Source organism: Ruditapes philippinarum, unplaced genomic scaffold, assembly GCF_026571515.1.
Source record: "Ruditapes philippinarum isolate M1 unplaced genomic scaffold, ASM2657151v2 ctg545_1_1_1_1, whole genome shotgun sequence".
Taxonomy (NCBI): Eukaryota; Metazoa; Mollusca; class Bivalvia; order Venerida; family Veneridae; genus Ruditapes; species Ruditapes philippinarum.
In genome coordinates, this window is record NW_026854153.1 from 19703 (window position 1) to 41432 (window position 21730).

At 31.6% G+C, this 21730-nt stretch overlaps 1 protein-coding gene across 2 annotated transcripts in view; it reads right to left on the reverse strand.

Moving 5' to 3' along the window:
* The window catches only part of LOC132739143 (kinesin-like protein KIF20A), a 34196-nt gene extending 17338 nt beyond the window's left edge, over positions 1 to 16858 (reverse strand). Inside the window, exons 1-7 of one of the 2 annotated variants that reach the window (XM_060726796.1) lie at positions 16756 to 16858; positions 4897 to 5055; positions 4348 to 4460; positions 3597 to 3855; positions 2071 to 2258; positions 1698 to 1806; positions 1000 to 1236 (exon numbers count right to left, since the gene is read on the reverse strand). In XM_060726796.1, the coding sequence (XP_060582779.1) occupies positions 1000 to 1236; positions 1698 to 1806; positions 2071 to 2258; positions 3597 to 3855; positions 4348 to 4460; positions 4897 to 5014 (1024 nt within the window). In that variant the 5' untranslated portion in view covers positions 5015 to 5055; positions 16756 to 16858. The remainder of the gene's footprint in view (positions 1 to 999; positions 1237 to 1697; positions 1807 to 2070; positions 2259 to 3596; positions 3856 to 4347; positions 4461 to 4896; positions 5056 to 16755) is intronic. The other variant, XM_060726797.1, reaches the window with a different exon arrangement.
* Between the last annotated feature and the right edge of the window lie 4872 nt (positions 16859 to 21730).

Here is a 21730-nt window from a genome sequence, read left to right on the forward strand (position 1 = left end):
GAGGAGTTGCGTTCACAAGATTTCGGGACGTACGGACGGACGGACAAGTGCAACGCTATATGCACCCACATTGTGGGGGCATAAAAATCAACAAAGAGCCATAATTGTGTAAAATTTGGTCGCAGCAAAAATTCCTTCCTTAACTACCATCTACACCTTAAGGTTGTTCATCCCTGTAAGTTTAATCAAAATCTGCCATCCGGTTTAAGAGGAGTTGCGTTCACAAAATTTCTACATAGTATATAATGAAAAAATCAACAAAGGGCCATAATTCTGTTAAATTTGGTCGCAGCAAAAATTCCTTCCTTTACTACCATCTACACATTAAGGTTGTTCATCCCTGTAAGTTTAAGCAAAATCTGCCATCCGGTTTAAGAGGAGTTGCATTCACAAAATTTCTACATAGTATATAGTGAAAAAAATCAACAAAGGGCCATAATTCTGTTAAATTTGGTCGCAGCAAAAATTCCTTCCTTTACTACCATCTACACGATAAGGTTGTTCATCTCTGTAAGTTTAAGCAAAATCTGCCATCCGGTTTAAGAGGAGTTTCGTTCACAAAATTTCTACATAGTATATAGTGAAAAAATCAACAAAGGGCCATAATTCTGTTAAATTTGGTCGCAGCAAAAATTCCTTCCTTTACTACCATCTACACATTAAGGTTGTTCATCCCTGTAAGTTTAAGCAAAATCCGCCATCCGGTTTAAGAGGAGTTGCGTTCACAAGATTTCGGGACGTACGGACTGACGGACGGACTGACTGACGGACGGACAAGTGCAACGCTATATGCTCCCACATTGTGGGGGCATAAAAAGTGTTAATACCCTATTTTCTTCAAATAACACCTCACGTTAGTTTTTTAATGGTACATTAAATACTTTCAGAAATTAAGATTCATGTCCCGAGAAAATCTAAAGCTCAATTCTATAACAACTATGAGCAGAGATGGAAACATTTCATTCTTAACAACATGGTATGGAATATTTTTTACTTTACCTTTTATATATGGACTTCCATTTTTATCCTCGCTAAGTTTAAGACAAGGCCGCCTGTAGTTCTTTTTCTTTGGTGGCACCAGTTCTAGAAGATCAAATATCTGCTCGTTGTAAATCTCCGCAAAACTGACCCACACCGAGAATTTCACTTGACCCTGTTCGTCTACACTAACCTTCCCTTCCTCACGTATACGACTTTCTAGCTCCTCAAATAAACCATCATTGCCGTCTAATGAATCTATAAAATATAGTATTAATATATTTAGTTTAAACAATATTTATTTCAATTTATACAACATAAATATATACAGTAAGCATATACAATCAACAATAGATTTCGTGGATTGGAAAACAAGTCCTTTCCACAATATATTTAAATCAGCATGGTATTAAATTAAAACTGGAATAAGGACAGGCTTAAAAAGTTGTAAGACAATAAATAAATATTCAGTGTTTGGAAGCAATATGTGTTAACAGTACACGAAATTTTTAACATTAAATTTTTTATTTTAAGTGCACATAACAACCAGAAAAATCAGATCTTTTTCTGAAGCTGTTTTTTTTTACATGTAAATATTATCTAAGTGCAGGTTTGCAAAAAGTTAAAATTATTTGGGATCACTCATATTGGCACCAATAAAACCAGTATTTTGTCACTATATATATTGTAATGCAAGTATCACTGACAGTTTTACTAACCTTTCCCATCCACAGTCGACATATTAGACGTCTCAGAGCAGCTTGTGATATTCGTCACCGAGGAAATATCTGACGCGTCATCTCCTAACAAACTCATCACATCCATGTCCTGAAATAAAGTGATTTTTTTGATATCATAAAAGTTGCTTTCAAAGCTCAATTTCTTCTTCTGCTTTGTTATTTTCCCCTGATTTTTAATTACCGAAGAACATTGGTAAGTCAAAGTTGAAGGGACTTGCATAAAAACCGTGACACATTAGGACTTCAACTCATGAATCGGTCTCAATTTAATGTTAAAATTTCTTTGGATACACACTAGATTTCAATGCAATTTCATTCCAACATTACAAGACTTTAAGATCTATGTACTTACATCATCACAACTCAGCTTCATAACTCGTTCTTTTATTTTTCTCTCCATCAGTTCCTGTTCCGGTGTCAGTCGTGTTACATCGATAAACATCTTCGGTTTCAGGTCCATACCATCCCACTGCCTTTTGTTTATGCTGTTAAATAAAACATCTAATGCCCTTGGAAGTATCCCTGCATCTTTTGGGTTTCCTGGTAAGAAACAAAAGAAATTGTTATCGGCTTTAGAAATATTGAAATATCCTCAGTAAAAGTGCCAATTCCATCCAAGTTAAACAAGACCACTATCTTACAACAATTAGCAAGTCAATTTAAATGTGTAAAGCAGGCCACCGAAACAGATTTGGGGCGAATTGGCTAATTTTTTGTGAATTGCCTCAACACAATGTGACAGTGGGTCATATTTTGAATATTTAAACTGAAACTTCTATTAAAGTCTTCTTTGCCTTTTCGACATCTATAACATGTTGCTTGATCAAAGCAATAAAATGTTTCCCAACATTCTAAATGTAAACAGTATCAGTAATTACCATATGGGATAGGCATTACGGTAGAAATACTAAATAATTTGTGATATCAACAGTAACATTTTTTTAGACTTGGAACCATGTCCATCCTTAAACCGGACAAAATATAGATTTTCATTTCTTATTTTCCTTAGAAACGAACAGTTGCAATAATGCTGCATAAAAGGTTGATCAGATGCTGTCTTTTCAATCATTTAAGAAGTGTCTTTTGTAATTTTACAGTTGTGCAATTGCACTAAAATACACAAAAGTCATGCAAAATATCTCTCTAAAAAATCTTATAAAGACACCAAAAATTATTTACTGAAATCATAATTTAACATTTTTTTCCAGTGATTTACTGGTTGTTTAATGGTCCATTAAGCATTTTATACAAGAGCGATCAGTAATCACATGTGTTGCCTCATAATGGCCAATTTCATGTTGGGACAAATTTTGTGACAGACTGACAGACAGACAGACAGTGCACAACTAGACTTGGTACTGATCAATCATGTAAAGTTTGGATAAAATTGCACCAGTAGCTTATGAGGAGTAGTCCGGACAAGCTTTTGCGTATCTGGCAACACACAGAAAAAAACACCTTTTTATCAAAGGGCCATAACTCAGCCAAAAATCATTCAACCGGAAAACCCGTGCAATATGCGCAAGGACTTGAGCTACAGATCAATCCTGTAAAGTTTCATTGAAATTGCATAAGTGGTATAAGAGAACTAGTCCGGACAAACTTTAAAAATAAAAATTATTAAAGGGCCATAACTCTGACAAAAATCATTGAACCGGAAAATGCTGACAATATGCATAACTAGACTTGGTACTGATCATTCCTGTAAAGTTTGGATGAAATTGCACCAGTAGTTTATGAGGGGTAGTCCGGACAAGTTTTGTGACGGACGGACGGACAGACAGACGACAGAGAAGTGATCCCTATATGTCGCCACTACTCCGTAGAGGCGACACAAAAATACAATTCTTTAACAAATAATAGGACAAATCTATTTACCTTGGATTGTGTATGTTTTCCCTGAACTTGTCACACCGTAAGTAAACACTAAGCAATTTTGTCCATCTATAAAATCTTTCACAAGTCCAAGCATGGTGGAGTTAAAGAACTCCTTTTGTGTTGTACTGTCATTAAAGATATGTGAAAATGTGAACTTAGTAGCAGCTCTGCAGGAACCCCTCGTCATGTTCTTGAAGAAATGTGAATCTTTAGGGGCATTTGTTATCAAAGTTCTGTCTGTCTCAATCGATAAACATTGCTGAAGTGATACAGATAAGAACATTAAGATAATTCTACTTTTGTTAACATAATCACACAATATTTAAAATCAATTTCAAACAATCAATAACTTATCAGATATCTAATAATAACATTGTTTTTGCATTCTCTTATTCAAATTAGACATATTCAGTAAGATTTTCCTAAATCAGTGAACTTAATGAATCTGTAATGAAACTATTTTATATAAAGATGAGACTGAGCATATATATCTTTAATTTATCTCAAAATATGGCCTAATTTTTTAAAATTTCAAATCACATCGTCACCATAGTGCAGTAATAGGTTAACTCCTTATATGATTTAAAAGGAGTTAATCCATTACTGCACTTAGGTGATGACATGTTTTGATGAAAATTCAAACATTTCATTGTAAGGTCTATGTAGGAGTTTTACATTTTAAAAAACACAGCATCATGTTGAAAGGAACATATACAAAAGAGAAGGTAATGTATGAAGATAACAAACATACCTGATCTTCATTCCTTTCCTTCTCCTCTGTAGAGAAAGGTCGTACCCTCAGAAACACTTTCATATGCTCATGTGGAATGGGTGGCTCTAGAACACTTGGGCGACCAAAATCCCCTGTAAATTGTTAAAGTTAAGTAATCTGATGCTGTATTAAATCACACAAAACTGCTTATAACTGGTGCTATTCAGTATTGAATGGTTCCACTTTGGAGTGGCAAAACTCAAAAGTATTCAAATAATTTAGGAGATACATGTACTGTATGAAATGTGGAAATATTTGATATTTTTCTACCTAAAGTGGAATCTAAATCATGCAGCCAATTTTTGGTGGAAAACTGCAAAATACATGTATAAAACAATTTCTTTTTTAAACAGAATGCAGTATATATATAGGAAAGGCCAAGAGTTCATTTGGGTAAAAACATAGATATTCATTAAATATTGAAAAATATTTTCAACACAATTTTTAAATCAAGAAGAACTCGTAAGACAAACCCAAGGCTAATTTTTGCATAAATATTCTGAAAAATAAAAAAATAAAACCAAATACCAAGGAGATTTCTTTTTAAATGTGGAACTAGAGGCAGTGTGGTGTCATCATCCTCGTCTTCTGTTATATCCATGGGAACTATGTCCGCAGTTATACGCTGGTTATAACGGTTCGCCATTTTCCTTTCTGATTCTTTTCCTTTCACTTTGTAATATTCTGCTAAATGAATGAAATATATCAGCATTAAAATTTATCAGAACTCAAAACAATCATTTGTTTGACTGATATTAAGGGAAAACATTAAACTTTAAACAGTGTTTTTTTTTCTTTATATAATTACTAACCGAAAAAGGTACTGTTTCAAACTGAAAAAGACATGAAAAGTCCCAATTTCTAATGTAAAAATTCCCAAAATGACTGTTCAAAATTCCCACAAGGCCATGAGATTTCTCTTAAATCATTTAAAATCAAACATGTTTATATAAATCACCACTCAATAGTTCTACCTGGACAGTGGAACCTGCTAGCTGTCTTTATTCTATATGACTAATCTTATTTGTAGCTGTAAAGTTGTTAAATAAAAATTGAGTCAAAACAACACATTTTTTCCCAATCAGTCTGGTACCGGCACCATTCCCAAAGAGGAAAAAAGCACTGCTTTAAATAACAGGGTTTTTTCCCCCAGGATTTTGGGAACATGACCCATACCCATGGAATTGGGAACTTCAGCGATGTTTTGATAAAAATTGGGAAAAAATGCCTGAATTAAATTTGGAAAGATTAAATGCATGCAAAGAATCTTTGTCTAGGATGGCAATCATCTTCAAACATTTAAGCAACATAACAGTGAAGAGGCCTTTATTTTCAAAATTTTTAGAATTTGTTATTCAATATTTATTTGGTAACTTTCAATTGGGATTATTTTCCTGTCGATTGGGAAAATAATATACTATTTTCAATTGGGAATGTAACCAAATATCGGCTATAAAATAGGAAGTGGCTAGCCGTACGGCTAGCCAAAAGTTCTAGCCATACGTGAGTCACGTACGACTAGCCAGGACACACTGTATTGTCTAGCCGTACGGCACTTTTCAAAATTATAGAGAAATTATATGAGAAACGAAAACGCATATATTATTTGTGTCTTTAAACGAGGATTTTTACCAAGTCCCCGCATTTGTCCTCGTGTGTTCACTGTTTAATAAAGATGCTCCGCCATTTTGTAAAAAAATGAATACGAAGGTATAATATACATGTAGATCTACAAGAGTTGTAATCTTGATAAAAGTGTCAAAGTTGCATGTCATGTAGTTATGTAGTGTCGTTGTTTTTCATAAATATGATTTGTTGTTTTATTTGTATGAAAGATGAATCATCAAATATTTTTTTTTATTTGTTAATCATGCAAATGAATCGAATAAATAATAATAACGGCAAATTAAGCTTTTTCATAAAGGCATGATCGGAGTGTAATAAATAAATGAAGAGAACAATGAAAGAAAAAAAATCAACGTTAAAAAGCAAACTATTTTTTTTAAATACAGTAGAAGTATAAAAGCACAATTCGTCACCTTGGCGCAAAAAGTACTGTAACTGACATTTTTGAAATTTTACAGGAGACACAAAAAACTGATTTGTTCATTTTGAGTAAACCCTTTTAATTCCAGACAATAATGTTAAAATATCATTAATAAGTATTATTAAATTGGTTTTAAACATTACAATTATTCATTTATGGATAAAAAGTAATTAGACATTCTTCTACACTTACATGACTTTTTGCACTGAGATTTTAAACGCAAAAAGTGATGTAAGTGCACTTACCTTAGTTTTTGCACTAACTTTAATTTTAAGTATTGAAGTTACTGCATTGCATAGACATTGAAAGATGTTTATTACAAACAAATTAATTGTAAGGTTTGTTTAAAATAGGTCATTGTGGATTATGAACCACATTTAATACATTAAACATATGAAAGGAAGTTTAAAAACTGAATATTTCAACATTAATTTTAAACAGTAACAGTAAATCCAAAGCAGTGTTGTTTTTTTTAATTTCAAAGTAAATGTAAGCATTAATCACAACAAAATTACATGAAAACTGCAGACTCACTTGATTAAGTCTGTACAATTGAGCAATAATGAAAAGTGCAACATCCCTCACGCCCCCTAGCACCGACTTAAGCTTAGTCAATTTTCAACACTTAAAAGTGCTGGAATCAATGATTACAGAGGACCAGAAAAAACATAACAACACTGAAGTGAATTACGTGACAACTTATAAATCATGTTTTTTACTGTTGCCATTTTCTAATGGTACAGTTTATTTATGTATTTGTTATAAAAATGGGGGCATTTGGAGATGTATATATCATAATATCTATGTCTCAATAATATTCAACCATCACAGGGACATAGACTTTGAGATTTTGGATAAAACCACTATGAATCCTGAACTTTTCTGAACATTTTGGTTGGACGTAATCGAGATTTTGGATGAACCTGCTAAGAATCCTAAACTTTTCTTGTCCAACATATCCCAGTGAGATCCTTTTATATTATATCCCATGAACAGACTTAGATTTTTATAAATAATTTTGTTTTCATTGCTTCTTCTTTTCAAAATTTTGATATATTGAATTCAAATTGTCTTATTTCCTGCCACCAAACTTTAAACATTATACGCCATATCACTATCATGGTTTAATAGCTTTGATTTTATATAAAAATTCAGATTATTTTCTGTGACATAATGTGGTTTCGGTCTTTGAAAATTGTGATTTTCTGTTAATTAAAGTGTTTAACATGCACGACATAGAGAATGAACTGAGTCATTCTAATTTTTGATAATAGACCCCATTCTATATGTATGAATGTATGGGAGTTGTAGATGTACCACATTAGACTTAACATACTAGCAATTATGGTTTTGACCAATATATTATTGAAACAGATTACATGTCTTTGTCTGCCATGTTTTTATAGAAATTAAAATAGAAAAGATAAACCATTGATAATAATGTTAGCAACTGTTTCTTTCCAGGGCTATAAATATTGAAATTGCAGTTACATTTTTATAATACAGTTGTCCTTATATAATGCAATAAGAATGTAAATCTTTTAAGCAACTTTTATCTTTATTTTTATAATAAATAATTGAGTAAACAATTGAAAAAAAAAATTACTTAGAGCTTGCATCAATAGAAATGATATTGATGTGTATCGTTGATAATTTTGTTGATCAGTACACAGTTTAGAAAAACCATAATTTTGATTTAATAATTGAATGTCTAGAAATTATGAAAATTCAACCAAAACATAATTATGCAGAAGCATATTTCATGGCAGTGATGACAAAAAATTGTTAGCAAAAATCATGCAATGGGCATTTGTTTGAAACAGGACACATTTATGAAAAGACCATGTTTTTACTGAAAGCATTTAAACATAATTATGGAAAAGAATTAAGAGACAAGTAGTACGTAATTATTAATATATCTGTGTAACATCAAAAATTTTTCATCTTATTTCATCTTTTTCCACCGAATCAATGACAGCTCTTATATTACTTGAATCATTTAAAAATATAAACAAAATTTGAATACTGGAATATTACTAGCTATATTGTTTGTCGTTAAATCAAAATAAAACATTTTCTTTAAATGTTAGTTTCCTAAAGTAGATTTATATATAAAATTTGTATTTTAGAAATAATTTTGCTATTTAATAATGCAGTAGTGAAATATTTTAATGCAGTTACAATACTTTTTGCATCAAATTATTTTCAACTTATCTGTAAAAACATTGGCGCAAAAACTCATGTAAGTGTACTTACTGTAGTTTTTGCACCAACAAATTCTGAAGCTGCACTTACATTTTTTATTTTTATGCCAAAAAAGTCATTTTTTATCAAAAGTCAGCTTCTAAACTTCAGGGACTGGTGAAAGTTTGTATTTCTAACCAAATAATGACAAAAAGTGATTTTCTCAAAAAATGTCAGTTACATTACTTTTTGCTCCAAGGTGACGAATTAATTAGCCTTAATTAAAGTTTATCCAGGGACTGACAATAGAATTTGAGAATGCGTTTCACGGAACATGCAAACTTTCCCTAATGATAGTCGGTAATTGACGCAATTATCAGAGCCCGACAACAATTATTTTCGGTGTTTTTTTTTTAATTTTTTTAAAGGTGTTGAAAATTAAACGTATTGAAACAAAAAAGGATTATTATCACAATTTTGTAAACTATTTCAATTGATGTTTTTCAACTGCAACCAATTTTTAAATGCTCCTTTTTTCTCGCCATCTGGAGATGACAAAGATTGATATTCATACATTTTTACTTAATTCTTTACTGTACTGTAGCCAACATGGCGACGGATTAATCTCTAAAAAGTAAACATACGAAGAGGATTGCTGTTTCTTGGTTAAAATCCTAGCTTTAAAGTCATAAAATAACATATGCATTTTTCGACTTCAATATAATTTTAAAAAGTGCCGTACTACTAGCCATAACAGTGTGTCCTGGCTAGTCGTACGTGACTCACGTACGACTAGAACTTTTGGCTAGCCGTACGGCTAGCCACTTCGTATAAATTAAGCAACAAAAAAATCCCTGAAAAAAAAGCATTAATATTTTGGACAAGAACCATTACAAAAAACTTTGGACTACCATTTGCTGAAAAGGAAAAATTTAATATTTATCAAGGGGAAGACATTGACCACCGGTATCAATTTGTTACAAGAAACTTTATTTAAGTCGGTTTATAGCCTACCGTGACCCAAATTCGGCGTTCTCCTAAATTCGGCGATGTTTTGTTTTTCATCATTCACGCGAGATTTCAGAGGTGAAGGTCAATCATGTTTATGTCCCACGGTCTATTTTTACAACTCCAGTGATTTTCTGCGCTAAATATGGAGATACGGCTGGTAAACATTAAAAATTGTATATGACATGGAGAAAATTGTGTGTTTTACCTGATGCAATTTCAAGTTTATCTATACTTCCCTCTATTTGATTGATATTGTTGCTTAAAATAATTTGACAGTCGCCGTTTTTTATCTAATATTAAACTAACTATTTTTACTGCCGATCTAGGTCAACATACTACGTCACAATCCCGCGAAAATAAAAAAATTACTGCAACCAATCAGAATCGCCAAATTTAGGTGACGTTTTCAGATCGTAGTACTTAAGATTTTGAATTACAGTCAACCCGGCCCCAAGTTAACCCGGCCCCAAGTCAACCCGGCCTCAAAATTGGTCAACCCGGCCCCAAAATTGGTCAATCCGGCCCCACAGTATTTTTATTTGGTCAATGCGGCCCCAAAATTAGTCAGTGCGGCCCCAAAATCGGTCATTCCGGCCCCAAAATATCGTCAAGTGCCCTAGATTCGACCCTGCCCTTGATTCGTCACTATGTTTTATTACGTCACAGAATCTTTTTAGGAGTACCAAAAAGGATGAGAAAATCAATATTACTGTGTACATTTCATGTATCGGCAATTTTTATTTAGCAACAAGTTCTAGTCGGTAAATTAAGGATAAAATAAATAATAATCCAATTTTTTATAATCCTAACTGAATATAATCATAAATGTTGTTTTATTTCATTTTTTATCGATTTTTTATCAAAAGTTTTTAACTGTCTGCTTTGTTTACATTTTAATGAATGGAAAATTCCTCAGAAACACGCTACCGGAAGTGATATTTTAAGCAAGTGCGCGTTGCAGGTGCGTGGTGACGACTCAAGGACCATTCAAAATGGCGGATTATAAGGTCAATGACCTTTATTTACTACGATTTATCGGTCATTGAATCTTTTATAGAAAATTAATAATGGAATAATGTGAAAAAATTATAAATAAATTAACAAGTAAGACATTTTTATTTTGATTAATTTTCTTTTTAATCGTTTATATAACATTTGAAAGCTTAGGGTGTCGAATCATGGGCAGACAAGGATATGTTTTTTTTCAAACTATTTTTTTCTGAAAACTATTCAGGTCATTTTGTTGTATGATGGAATAAAATTATTAATTGAATATTATTAACTATAGAACAATAGTAAAAAAAAAAAACGCGAACTGGCATAAAAGTGTCGGTAAATTTAATTGCGCCGATTAAGACTTTAATACGCAATAGTGATAATGAATAATTATATAACATCAACAATTATATGTAACTCAACATATTTCAGATGTGATAATCAAACAGTTTAAAGCAATCAATGAACAAAAAAAGCTATAGCTGTGAAAACAAATCCTTTAAATTCGATGTAAATTAAAGATGGTTTCATAAGTGTTAATGCGATAATTAGGAAGAAATGCATAGAATTTCGAGTTAAAAGGTTTGTATAAATTAAGTTTACAACAATATTTTTTTCAGTTCATTTGAATGTTTTTATAATAAAAATTTATTGAATACGTTCATCAGTATAATTAATATTTGTTTCGTATTTTATTAACTTATTTTCAAAGAATATTTACTGTGTAAAAAAGTATTTCCATGATTTGTCAATAAAAAAGTTTAGTTTCGTAGAGAGGTTAAGGTTGAAGACAGACGTCACCTTATTTTCGCGACGGTAAAAACAGTAAACTATGCATGTGTTGCTTGTTTGTTAATATTGATAGTTTTGATATAAAATAAATAATAAAAGATATTATCGTTAAACTTTTGTTGTTGTTTTTGTTGTGAATTTTTATTTATTTCTTGATAAGTGTTTATATTTTAAAGCACAAAAAAAAATAAATAAAAAGGGGCCGGGTTGACCAGAAATAACATTGGTTTGGGGCCGGGTTGACCAATTTGAGGTTGAAGACAGACGTCACCTTATTTTCGCGACGGTAAAAACAGTAAACTATGCATGTGTTGCTTGTTTGTTAATATTGATAGTTTTGATATAAAATAAATAATAAAAGATATTATCGTTAAACTTTTGTTGTTGTTTTTGTTGTGAATTTTTATTTATTTCTTGATAAGTGTTTATATTTTAAAGCACAAAAAAATAAATAAAAAGGGGCCGGGTTGACCAGAAATAACATTGGTTTGGGGCCGGGTTGACCAATTTGGGGCCGGGCTGACTTGCGGCCGGGTTAACTTGGGGCCGGGTTGACTTGTACCGAAGATTTTACATCAGCCATATTTGTTTATATCTGGCAACCGCTGAACGATTACATTGTTAGAAATGAACTTAAAGTAACTTTTAAATATTTGTAGTAAAATTATATCAAGTATAATTATAGATTACTGTAGTTTATTGAAAATGCCATTGACATTTGTTCTTATATCGCCGAATTTAGATTACACCGGGATACAAGAAACTTTATTTTAAGTCGGTTTACATATTACAATAAACATTAGCTTATAATTATAAGCTAGTAAAAAGTACCCCTGAATTCATAAGAATTTGAGTTGCCAACAGATAGATCTAGTTAGACACATATTGCATATTATTATTAACTAGAAATTCAAATGTCAGAAATATTTCAATGAAAATGTTATTGATACCATAACTGGGGGTCGCATAACTGGTCCTGTGCTAGTCCAACTAATTGTACTTCGCGACGAGATATTGTGCTATTTTCGTGTCTGGGCAATATCTCGCCTCTACGTACAACCTAAAAAGTACCTTTTCTGTGGTGAAATTTGCGCCGGGATTTTGAGCGCAAGCTTTGAACCGTCTAAAATCGTATAAGAATTGAATTCATATTTGAATGAATTTGTTACGATATCTTTATATGTTCATATCTACATCAATTCCATGTTTTATTTGTGAAAATATTCTTTACATAATGATTTTTATAGAAAAATAAACACATGCACTATCTAAATAAAGACATCGCCGCTAATGTCACGTGACAAATACACTGTTGATAACTACACTGGTGTGTATGCGGTACTGCGTTACTGAGAAACGACGAAACACTCTTAGTAAAATATCAAGTTTAATGTAGCTTGGGATTCAGGCGTTGATATTTTTTGCTTATTTATAACATACGCGCTATTTCATACACGATTGTCATAGATAACGCACAACATCTCTGGTTTTGATAGTATCAATCGATTTGCCGAACAGAAGCACATAAAAAAATCGACAGACTGGAACCCAGGCTAAGTTTAATGTTGTATTTAAGACATTTATTTATGCAAAAATTAATAACTACGAAAGGATGAAAATATTATTTTATTTGAGCAGATGCACAACTTATTCGTTATTGTCAGAGCATTCTTAGAAATATCAGAATCATCATTATCTTTTTAGAAAAGCTACTCTGTAAATGAACTCCTCACTAAACCGTTCCTTGTTTATAAAAAATTATTTTGTTCATCTTTCCCAGTAAATATAGGACATGGGACCTGTTGGTATCTATAGATTTTTTTTCCACGATTATGATGAAAATAGGGATGTGTTAAGAGCAGAAATATGAGGTTTATATGTTTAAAGAGCAACGTACAATGTACGGACTCGGGACTCCTAGTGCTTTAGCGACTACGAGAAGACACCATTCTAAGGAATTTGTCAGTCTGTTATTTATAATCATATTGATTAACTATTAAACGATACTTTCAATGTTCAAAATAATTTTTATCAATAATAAAACGAATAAATGTCAAACGCGATGCCTCGACATTATACATGAACATTCCATGTAAATTTCTCTTTTTTTTCATTTCTTATCCACGCATGTCCATAATTCTTGATAGTTTACTCCAAAAATCTTTCTAAAGATGTTGATAGAAAGAAAAAAAAAACACACACACACACGTAGGTATGAAAATTGTTTTAAAATGATCGTGGTAGCAGGGAAAAAATACTCGGAAATTTATTTCATGAAACAGGTGCCCGCTTCATTTTTTTGTTGTTATTTTTTGTTTTGCAAAAGACTTTCATAATGTTGGTATGCAGTAACGATTTATTCCATACATCTCATTTTTATGCTGTCTAAGAAATTATTTTCTTTATAAAATACATGCATGGCGAAGTGCGATTTGAAGAATCAATTGCAACGCGGTTATTTTACAATGTTTATACTGAACAAAACGCTGCGTCGCTAATTTCTTTCATAGGCACTTGGGTGTGGAGCTCAAAACGCCTTTAATATGCAAATAAAATGTATATTTATCAATCCCAGCACATGTACTGATCATATATATATCAAAAACACTTAATATAAGCCGTTTTGAAAAAAAATCATATTTCAACGTCTATAATAATACACAAGATAAAAATCTTCGCCGGAAAAAATCCGCACAACTACCGTCAAAAACACAATGTACTTTATTCCGTTTCCAATATTTTCACATAATCCTTTGGCCCATCCACACAGAAGATATAATTCTTCACCATGATTAAACTTCAACGTCAATATAAACAATGCAACAGGCAAAATAAACACCAAGATTATCGCCGTTTTACTCCATTTACAAACTCTTTCGACAAATTCAAACGTGGCTCACCAAATATACATTCTATTTGGATTTTAAATGCGTTTTGTGCTCCACACCCCAAGTGTCTGTGATTACTTTGGTTCTTGTCCAATCTTATAAGATTTAAGGGTTATGCAACACGTTTGCTCATTTTAAACAATAATAGATACAGATTGTTACTGCCCAAATATAAAAGGTGTTGCTTTTGAAAACGAACTTATAAAATCGGTAAGAAATCACGGCGCCTCTTCAGTTCTTTTTTTTTTCAATATTTCTTGAGTTTTTTGACATAGAACTAAAATTAAGATTTTAACTTTCTTGTAAATTTAGATTGAAAACCAGAAAATAGTTCCTAAAAAATAAATGTCAAACTCAAAACTTAAAAAGTTGGATATATTGCGTTAATTCAGAGCGTATGGTAAGCCGGGAAAATGTACTGAGGAAACTCGGGACCATAACACATTTAAATTCTTATCACCGTTTAAACATTTTTCATAAATGTATTCTAGAAAGAAATTTAAGCATAAGATTATCGTCTTTAAAATAAATCATCAAGTATATAAACTGAAAAATAAATACATGTAGATCTAATTACAATCTAAAAATAACTTTTCTTTACAATTTGGACCGTGTCAGCATGGAAACTTGTTTAACTGATTCTGGAAAGGAATCACGGCTCAAATTTAAATACTTACCTTTAAATCAAATTTATTTATTAAAAACTTAATCTTATAAATTTTAAGTTGACACAAAGAATTTAAGTAAGGTAGAAACAGGACCGCGCATCAATTATTACGTAATAGTGTCAACATTTCCGAAGTGAATATTGGCCAGCGTACCGGTGTCGGCGTTCAGGAATAGTTGACACATTTCAAAAATAAATATTATTATGTGGAATATATTTTCTATACCGGGACAATAACTTCTCTGGAACATCGCTTAAACAACACCCAAATATCCAGGACATTACGGCATGCTATGATAACAGTCTTTTATTACACGGATAAATGGTACATGTACACAGGTTCTTTCAGATACAGACAAACGAAAAATGGGCGATCGAAGTAACGAGTTTTACTTTTCTGAAAACTGTTGAGGAATGAAAAATTAGTGCATGAATTTACAATTTAATTCAAGAAACTTTCATAGCGTAATGCACGTTTGAAAAACAAACCTTTCCTAGGCAAGGAGTTGCTGTTTGTAGTATGCAGCAAGTTGTGACTAACATAATTATACTAACATGGATAACAGACTTCCCGAAAGTTGAAAAAAACTGTCAGACATTCGGTCTGACAAACCATGAAAATCCGTCGGACCGAAACGAAATCTGTCGGACCAAATAAAATTGATCAAAATCAAAGAATAACTTGTGTTTGTATTTCTAAGACACTTTTTGTTTTTATTTTTTTCGCCGTAAAAATCGGCACATTCCTTACAGCGCATTTTCATCTCCTCCCTATCATACACCACCAATTCACTGTCTTGCTTCTATTTTTCATTAAATTTTGTCTCAGGTCTATTCTTTTTATCCTTTTACTGCTGTTCTGCCTTTTCCTCTGACGTAGATTTTTTATATTTCCAAGGTTTGGCACCTTTAGCGACGCCATTTTGTATACATGCGGCTTGGATAAAAGCCGGACAGTCGGACCGATCCGGAATAAAAACTCGTCGGACCTGATCAAAATTTATCGGACATGTCCGTCGGACCGACGTATTTCGGGAAGTCTGGGATAATACAACAGAGTGGTAACAATATAAATTTTAATGAAATGAAATATTTGTTTATCCTTTAATAAACATTTTTGTAAAAAAGAGGACTAAACTAAAAGTTTCTCCGCATCATTTTAAAGATTTCAATCAATTAGAAAAAATATTTGATTATTTCCTGGCGATTTATTTTAATGTAGCAATAAATATAATTAATAATAACAACATTAAGAATAATTTGTTTAGTTTTTCATATTTTTTTTAGCCACGCAAAAAAAAAATAATATGAAAATTACAGGATTCACGCACGGTACCGAACAATATCGATTTTTAGCGTACATGTTACATTACTGTAGCAACATCACAATATGGCGGCGTTGGTACACAAATGAGACGGTGAAATGAAACTAACGTGGTTTACTTTCTTTTAAGTTGATAGTCTGGCACTTTTTGTGCTGTTAATTCCTTAAAATTGTATTGCTGAATAAATTCTTAGTTTAAATTGTCTGTATTTTCACATTTACATCGAAATCCACGTTTCACCACAGAAAGGTCTCCTTTTGGTTTTGACGTTAAAGCGAGATTCTGCCCTAGAACGAAAATATCTCAGAATCAAGCTTTGGCACGTCAATATATTTTGACTAGTCCTGTGCCAGAACTCAGATGACAAATGTGTGTATTTTAATTTACATAAAGAAATGATCTTACGCCCATTCAATTACAAGGAAACAGGAGGCAGATGGCATGTTTTTACAAATCTCTCCACATATATATCATTACCTTTTTATTAATCATTTGACATTTTATTTTCAAAATCTGTAGTGGCTAAGTCGTATTCCGCGCTGGTATCCGCAGTTTAAAATTAAACCAATCAGATTATTCGACACAACTGGAGTCGTTTGTAACAAGCGCAAAGAGTTTGAAGTAGCAACAAGAAGTATCTTTTAAAAAAGATACTCGGCATAGCATGCAAAATTATATTATTTCTAAGTTTTCGATACAAAAAAGTGCTTGAATAACAATGACATAATAATTATTTCTTGTACAGTAGCTATGAAAATTCCCATTTTGTAAACATTGAAATTAAATTATATGTAGCATATTTATATTGATGATGTTTCAAAGTAGGACAGCTTCTATTTTAGGCATTGCTCTTGTTTTACGTTTATAAGTTTTGTAATAATTTACAAATTAACTAAAAAGTTAAAGAATTATCCTTATTATTGTACATTGTTTTAGAACTTTCCTTTACATTTTGTTTTATATTGGTAAAACTTTTTTGTTCTTTGTATATCTTTTATTGTTTTGGATTATATCGATTATACCACTGTCATGATAAAATACAAACATTGATTTATAACGCAATATAGGAACATCCCGTTTGAAAAGGTACGCCCATGCTATAGACAAAGTACGCCGACTTCCATTTAACATTCTTATTAAGCGTAATGGAAACATTAAGTTGAATAGGGCTCGAAATACGAATTTTACCGCTTAGTAAGGCCGATTCCTTAAAATGCGGACAGGAACAATATCATACTAAGATGTTGATTCTCAACATAGGCGGAAAACAGCACAAGTAGGAAAATCAGCAGGATACAAATAACTGTTTTTTTTTGTTTGTTTGTTTCATTTTACGCCTTTTCTCAACAGCATTTCAGTCATATAGGCGGGTAGTTTCCTAACCATCGTTCCTGGATTGTCACAACAGTTCTACACTACCTTCATCCGTGCTAAACTACCAAAGCATCTCCCGGGGGTCGAACCCACGCCAGAGAGGTAACTGGATTAGAAGTCATCGACTCTAACCCCTCGACCACGGAGGCGGAACACATAACTGATTTGATATCTCTTTTTTTTATTTAGAAATGAAGTTTGTCAGTTTAAATGTCGTATCACACCTAATGTTAAAAATATTCTTTAAATTACAAAATCTTTTTGAAATACAATAGTAATAAGGCTGTTTGAATTTATTTAAAATATTTCAACAGGAAATGAGTATGACTGGCAGAGTGAAAATCTGACGAAATATCAATGGTATCTTAAATTTAGGATATCAAATCAGTTACAGATTTTGTAATTTAAAGAATATTTTCAACATTAGGTGTGATACGACATCTAAACTGACAAACTTCATTTCTAAATAAAAAAAGAATATCTGTTTGACTTTAAAGATTTCATTAAATGATCATGCAATGACTTTTACTGGCTTTATATTCTAAAACCAGAACACAATTATTATAAAAAAAATGCGCTTTATAAAAATGATAGTTGCTACATATGTAAAATACTCTTACTGATTGGACATATAGCAATTTCTTTATTTTAAACTTGTAAGAATACTTGATACTTAAAGATTTAAAATAAATCCCTAAAAGAATAGAAAATGTACATCAATACAATCAATACAACACCTATATTCAAATGTCTTTAGAAAGGCCATTTTTACCTAAAGATTTGCCAAACACCTGTTATTAATTTATTGACCTAGATGGTCACTCGATAAATGTATTTACCATAAAGTAAGCTATTTAGTATAACTTTCCGCCTAAGATTCATTTACAGCATTTAAGTTGCATAGGTTATTTCTGAGTTTTGTTTACGACAAAATTTTTAGCAATGCTTGCTAATCAATGACAGTAATTACTTATAAAAATTCTCTGTTGCTGAAAAGCCAATTCACAGTTATGCATTGCTTTCAGAACGGCCTGAATCTCACGACTCAATAACTCTTTCAATCAAAATTTTCATGTAGCATTTTTTAATTTCAGGTCAGAAATTACGTTTAAGTTTAGACGTATAGGAAGCAGGTTACTTAATCAGAAAATCGACACCCGACGGAGATACATTAATATTAGACATCCATGCTTTATAAATCTGTTTTAAAAGCAGGTGTCTTGATTTTGTCTACAGTTCATTGCTCTGAGTTTCCGAAAAAAAAAAAAAAACAAGCACAAATGACATATCATGTCGAACACTGTTTCTCATTGTATTATCACACTTTTGATGTCATTTAAATGTAATAATTTACAGTGTAAGACAGTAGCAATATACAACATTGATATACATCATTGATGATTACCTTTCGGGTTAAAATAAAAATCAACAGCGGAATACAGAAAATGTTTAAGCTGCACGCCTCCAGATGAGCCAAAATATTTCAAGAAATTCAATCTTTAGAAAAAATGTATTAAGACCTTATGAAAAGTAAAAAGATTCAATATTTAATTAATTATTTACATGTTATGTGCGATTAATGACTGATTTTGCAATATCAATCACTATAATTCTACTGCATTACTAACGCAGTAATATTATTTATATATATTTTTGACATCTTTTTGTTAATTGACGTGGATTGTAAGTGCCGTTTGCAATGTGTTAATAACTTTCTTTGTTCACTTCACAGTATTTTACTTTTAGATAAATTTCAAAATTTTCATGAAAGTTAGCATGAATCGGGAGATATTTTGTTTACATAATGGATATAATAAAACAATTTCGGTCATTCTCCTTATTTGGTGATAATTTTTAAACAGCTCTTACTTAATCTCAAGAAAATGCACAACAGAACCCCTAAAAACGACCAAAACGGCAAATTGAAAACGTTGTAGGGTCGTGTTGGGGTTGCGTTCATTGAACGCCACCTTTCCTTGTTGATCTTGTTTTCCATTTTTACATTGAAGGCATTGAACATAAAGCCATGGCCATCCGTTGAGTTATAGGTTATAGGTTATTTACAGCAGCAACTTAAAACCATTTTAAATTCTCTTTTCTTTGGACTGTATACCATATATATTTATTCGATTTTAACTTAATACCATTACATAACACTAGTACGTGAGAAAAATAAATATTTATGTCTAGAATTGGAACACTGTTGAAGAGAGCAGATTGAGAACTTTTTTAACTTGAAAGCCTGAATGTAAATTTTTCAGTGATTACTTACCTGTGCCCCCGTGTTGCTTAGTCGTGTGGGTGTCGCGTTCATTGAATGCTACAATTCCTTGTTGATCCTGTTTTTCATACCTGTGTTCTGGAGATAAGGTGGGTGGTACTGGTTATTCGATGATTTATGAGATAGTGAATTAAAGCCTTTGTAAATTGTCTCGGAAATACAGTATTTCGTTTTGAAAATATATAGAGCTACTTTCTTTAGTATTTTAAACACATGAACGAAAAATATCACAGTTACGGGCATTTCAATTAAGTTAGTATTTCGGTTATAATGATTTTACCGTAATCAAACGTTAAAGGTCCCCTAAGAAATTTTCCTTTGAATTTAAAACTAAGTGTAAGCACTAAAAAACTAAAGAGGTACATCAGATTGCTTGCAAAATCTTTATCGACAGGATTACTAGGTCCACAAAACATGATTTTTCACAGTCATGATCATATGAATAGTGTTATGCATATAGGCTTTATTTTAAATGTGTTTAGTATCTATATACTGAATAGCTCAATATGTAGAGCTCAGAACTGATAATCTCGATGTCGTGGGTCCGATACCAACTCATGCCACTATAATTTTTAATAATCTTGTTTATTTGATGTTTATATAATTTTTCATTTCCATTCATCTTCTTTCAAGAAAGTTTTTTTCATGTTCATTCTGGAATATTCTTTCACTAAGTAGTTTAGTATTCTAGATTGTTCATTGATAGTATATATATGAGGCATGGTTGTACTTCGAGGTTTGTGCTAATTTGTGATATTGTGTGATGTTGATATACTGATTGTGTGCTATTATACAGTTAACTTAGTAATATATTAGTTTGGATTCAGTGATTCTATGTGGGAGGTGCTTTTGGACATATTGTGATATTCTGCTATGTACATTGGACATTGATTAAATTTGAGTTGTTGACAATTAAATTTGAACTGTGAGTTTAACTTCATGAGATATTAAATTTGAATCATGGATAATTGTGAAAAACTTTACTTTCATATTTTTTGTATTATTGTAAATAAAACCGTTTTTCTTTAATTATTTTTTTTTTCTTTAATTAAAATTTGTTGCTGCGTTATCTTCTCTGTTGCGTTTAACTCGTAACAATAGACTGTCATTTTCTTCCTTTATCATCGAAAGATAATATGGACTTTCGTTTTATAAGTACATATGTAATGGACAGCTTGTTCTTCAGCACTTTGATCTTATCTGTAGTACAACTAAACCCTATCATTTTCCCCGAAAAATCATTTAATTCTAAACAAGTTTCTAATGGTATCATAAACATTTGATAACATACATCATGACAGAAGTACACTAGAATTTGATGTAATGTTCCGAAATGAGTGTGTTTGGAATGTACGACACTATCAAGATAGTCCACGCAACGTGACTCATTGTACTCAGATACCCGTATGTGCCAGAAACAATTTTGCAAAGTGGGGCATCTAATGTTCTTTCTCCGCCAGTAAAGCTAATTAATGACCTACACTGTTTTTGTTCGAAGTAAGAAAATCAAATCAAATGAGACATGCTTTTAAATTCATCAATTCTTACAGGATGTCATTAACTGTATTTGATTTAAATACGTAATAAATACTTTTATCAGTGTGATTATATTGTGCTAGTTATAGTATAACTTTTTATCACTGATGCATTATGTTCGTCTACATCCAATTCTTCAAAATATCGAAATTGAAACTTTCCAATATACATCAAAACAAACTTGTTTTAATTTCTTACACTGAATTAACTGACATTTTTACTTTTGGATGAATATAGGTATGAATAAACTTTTAAAAAATT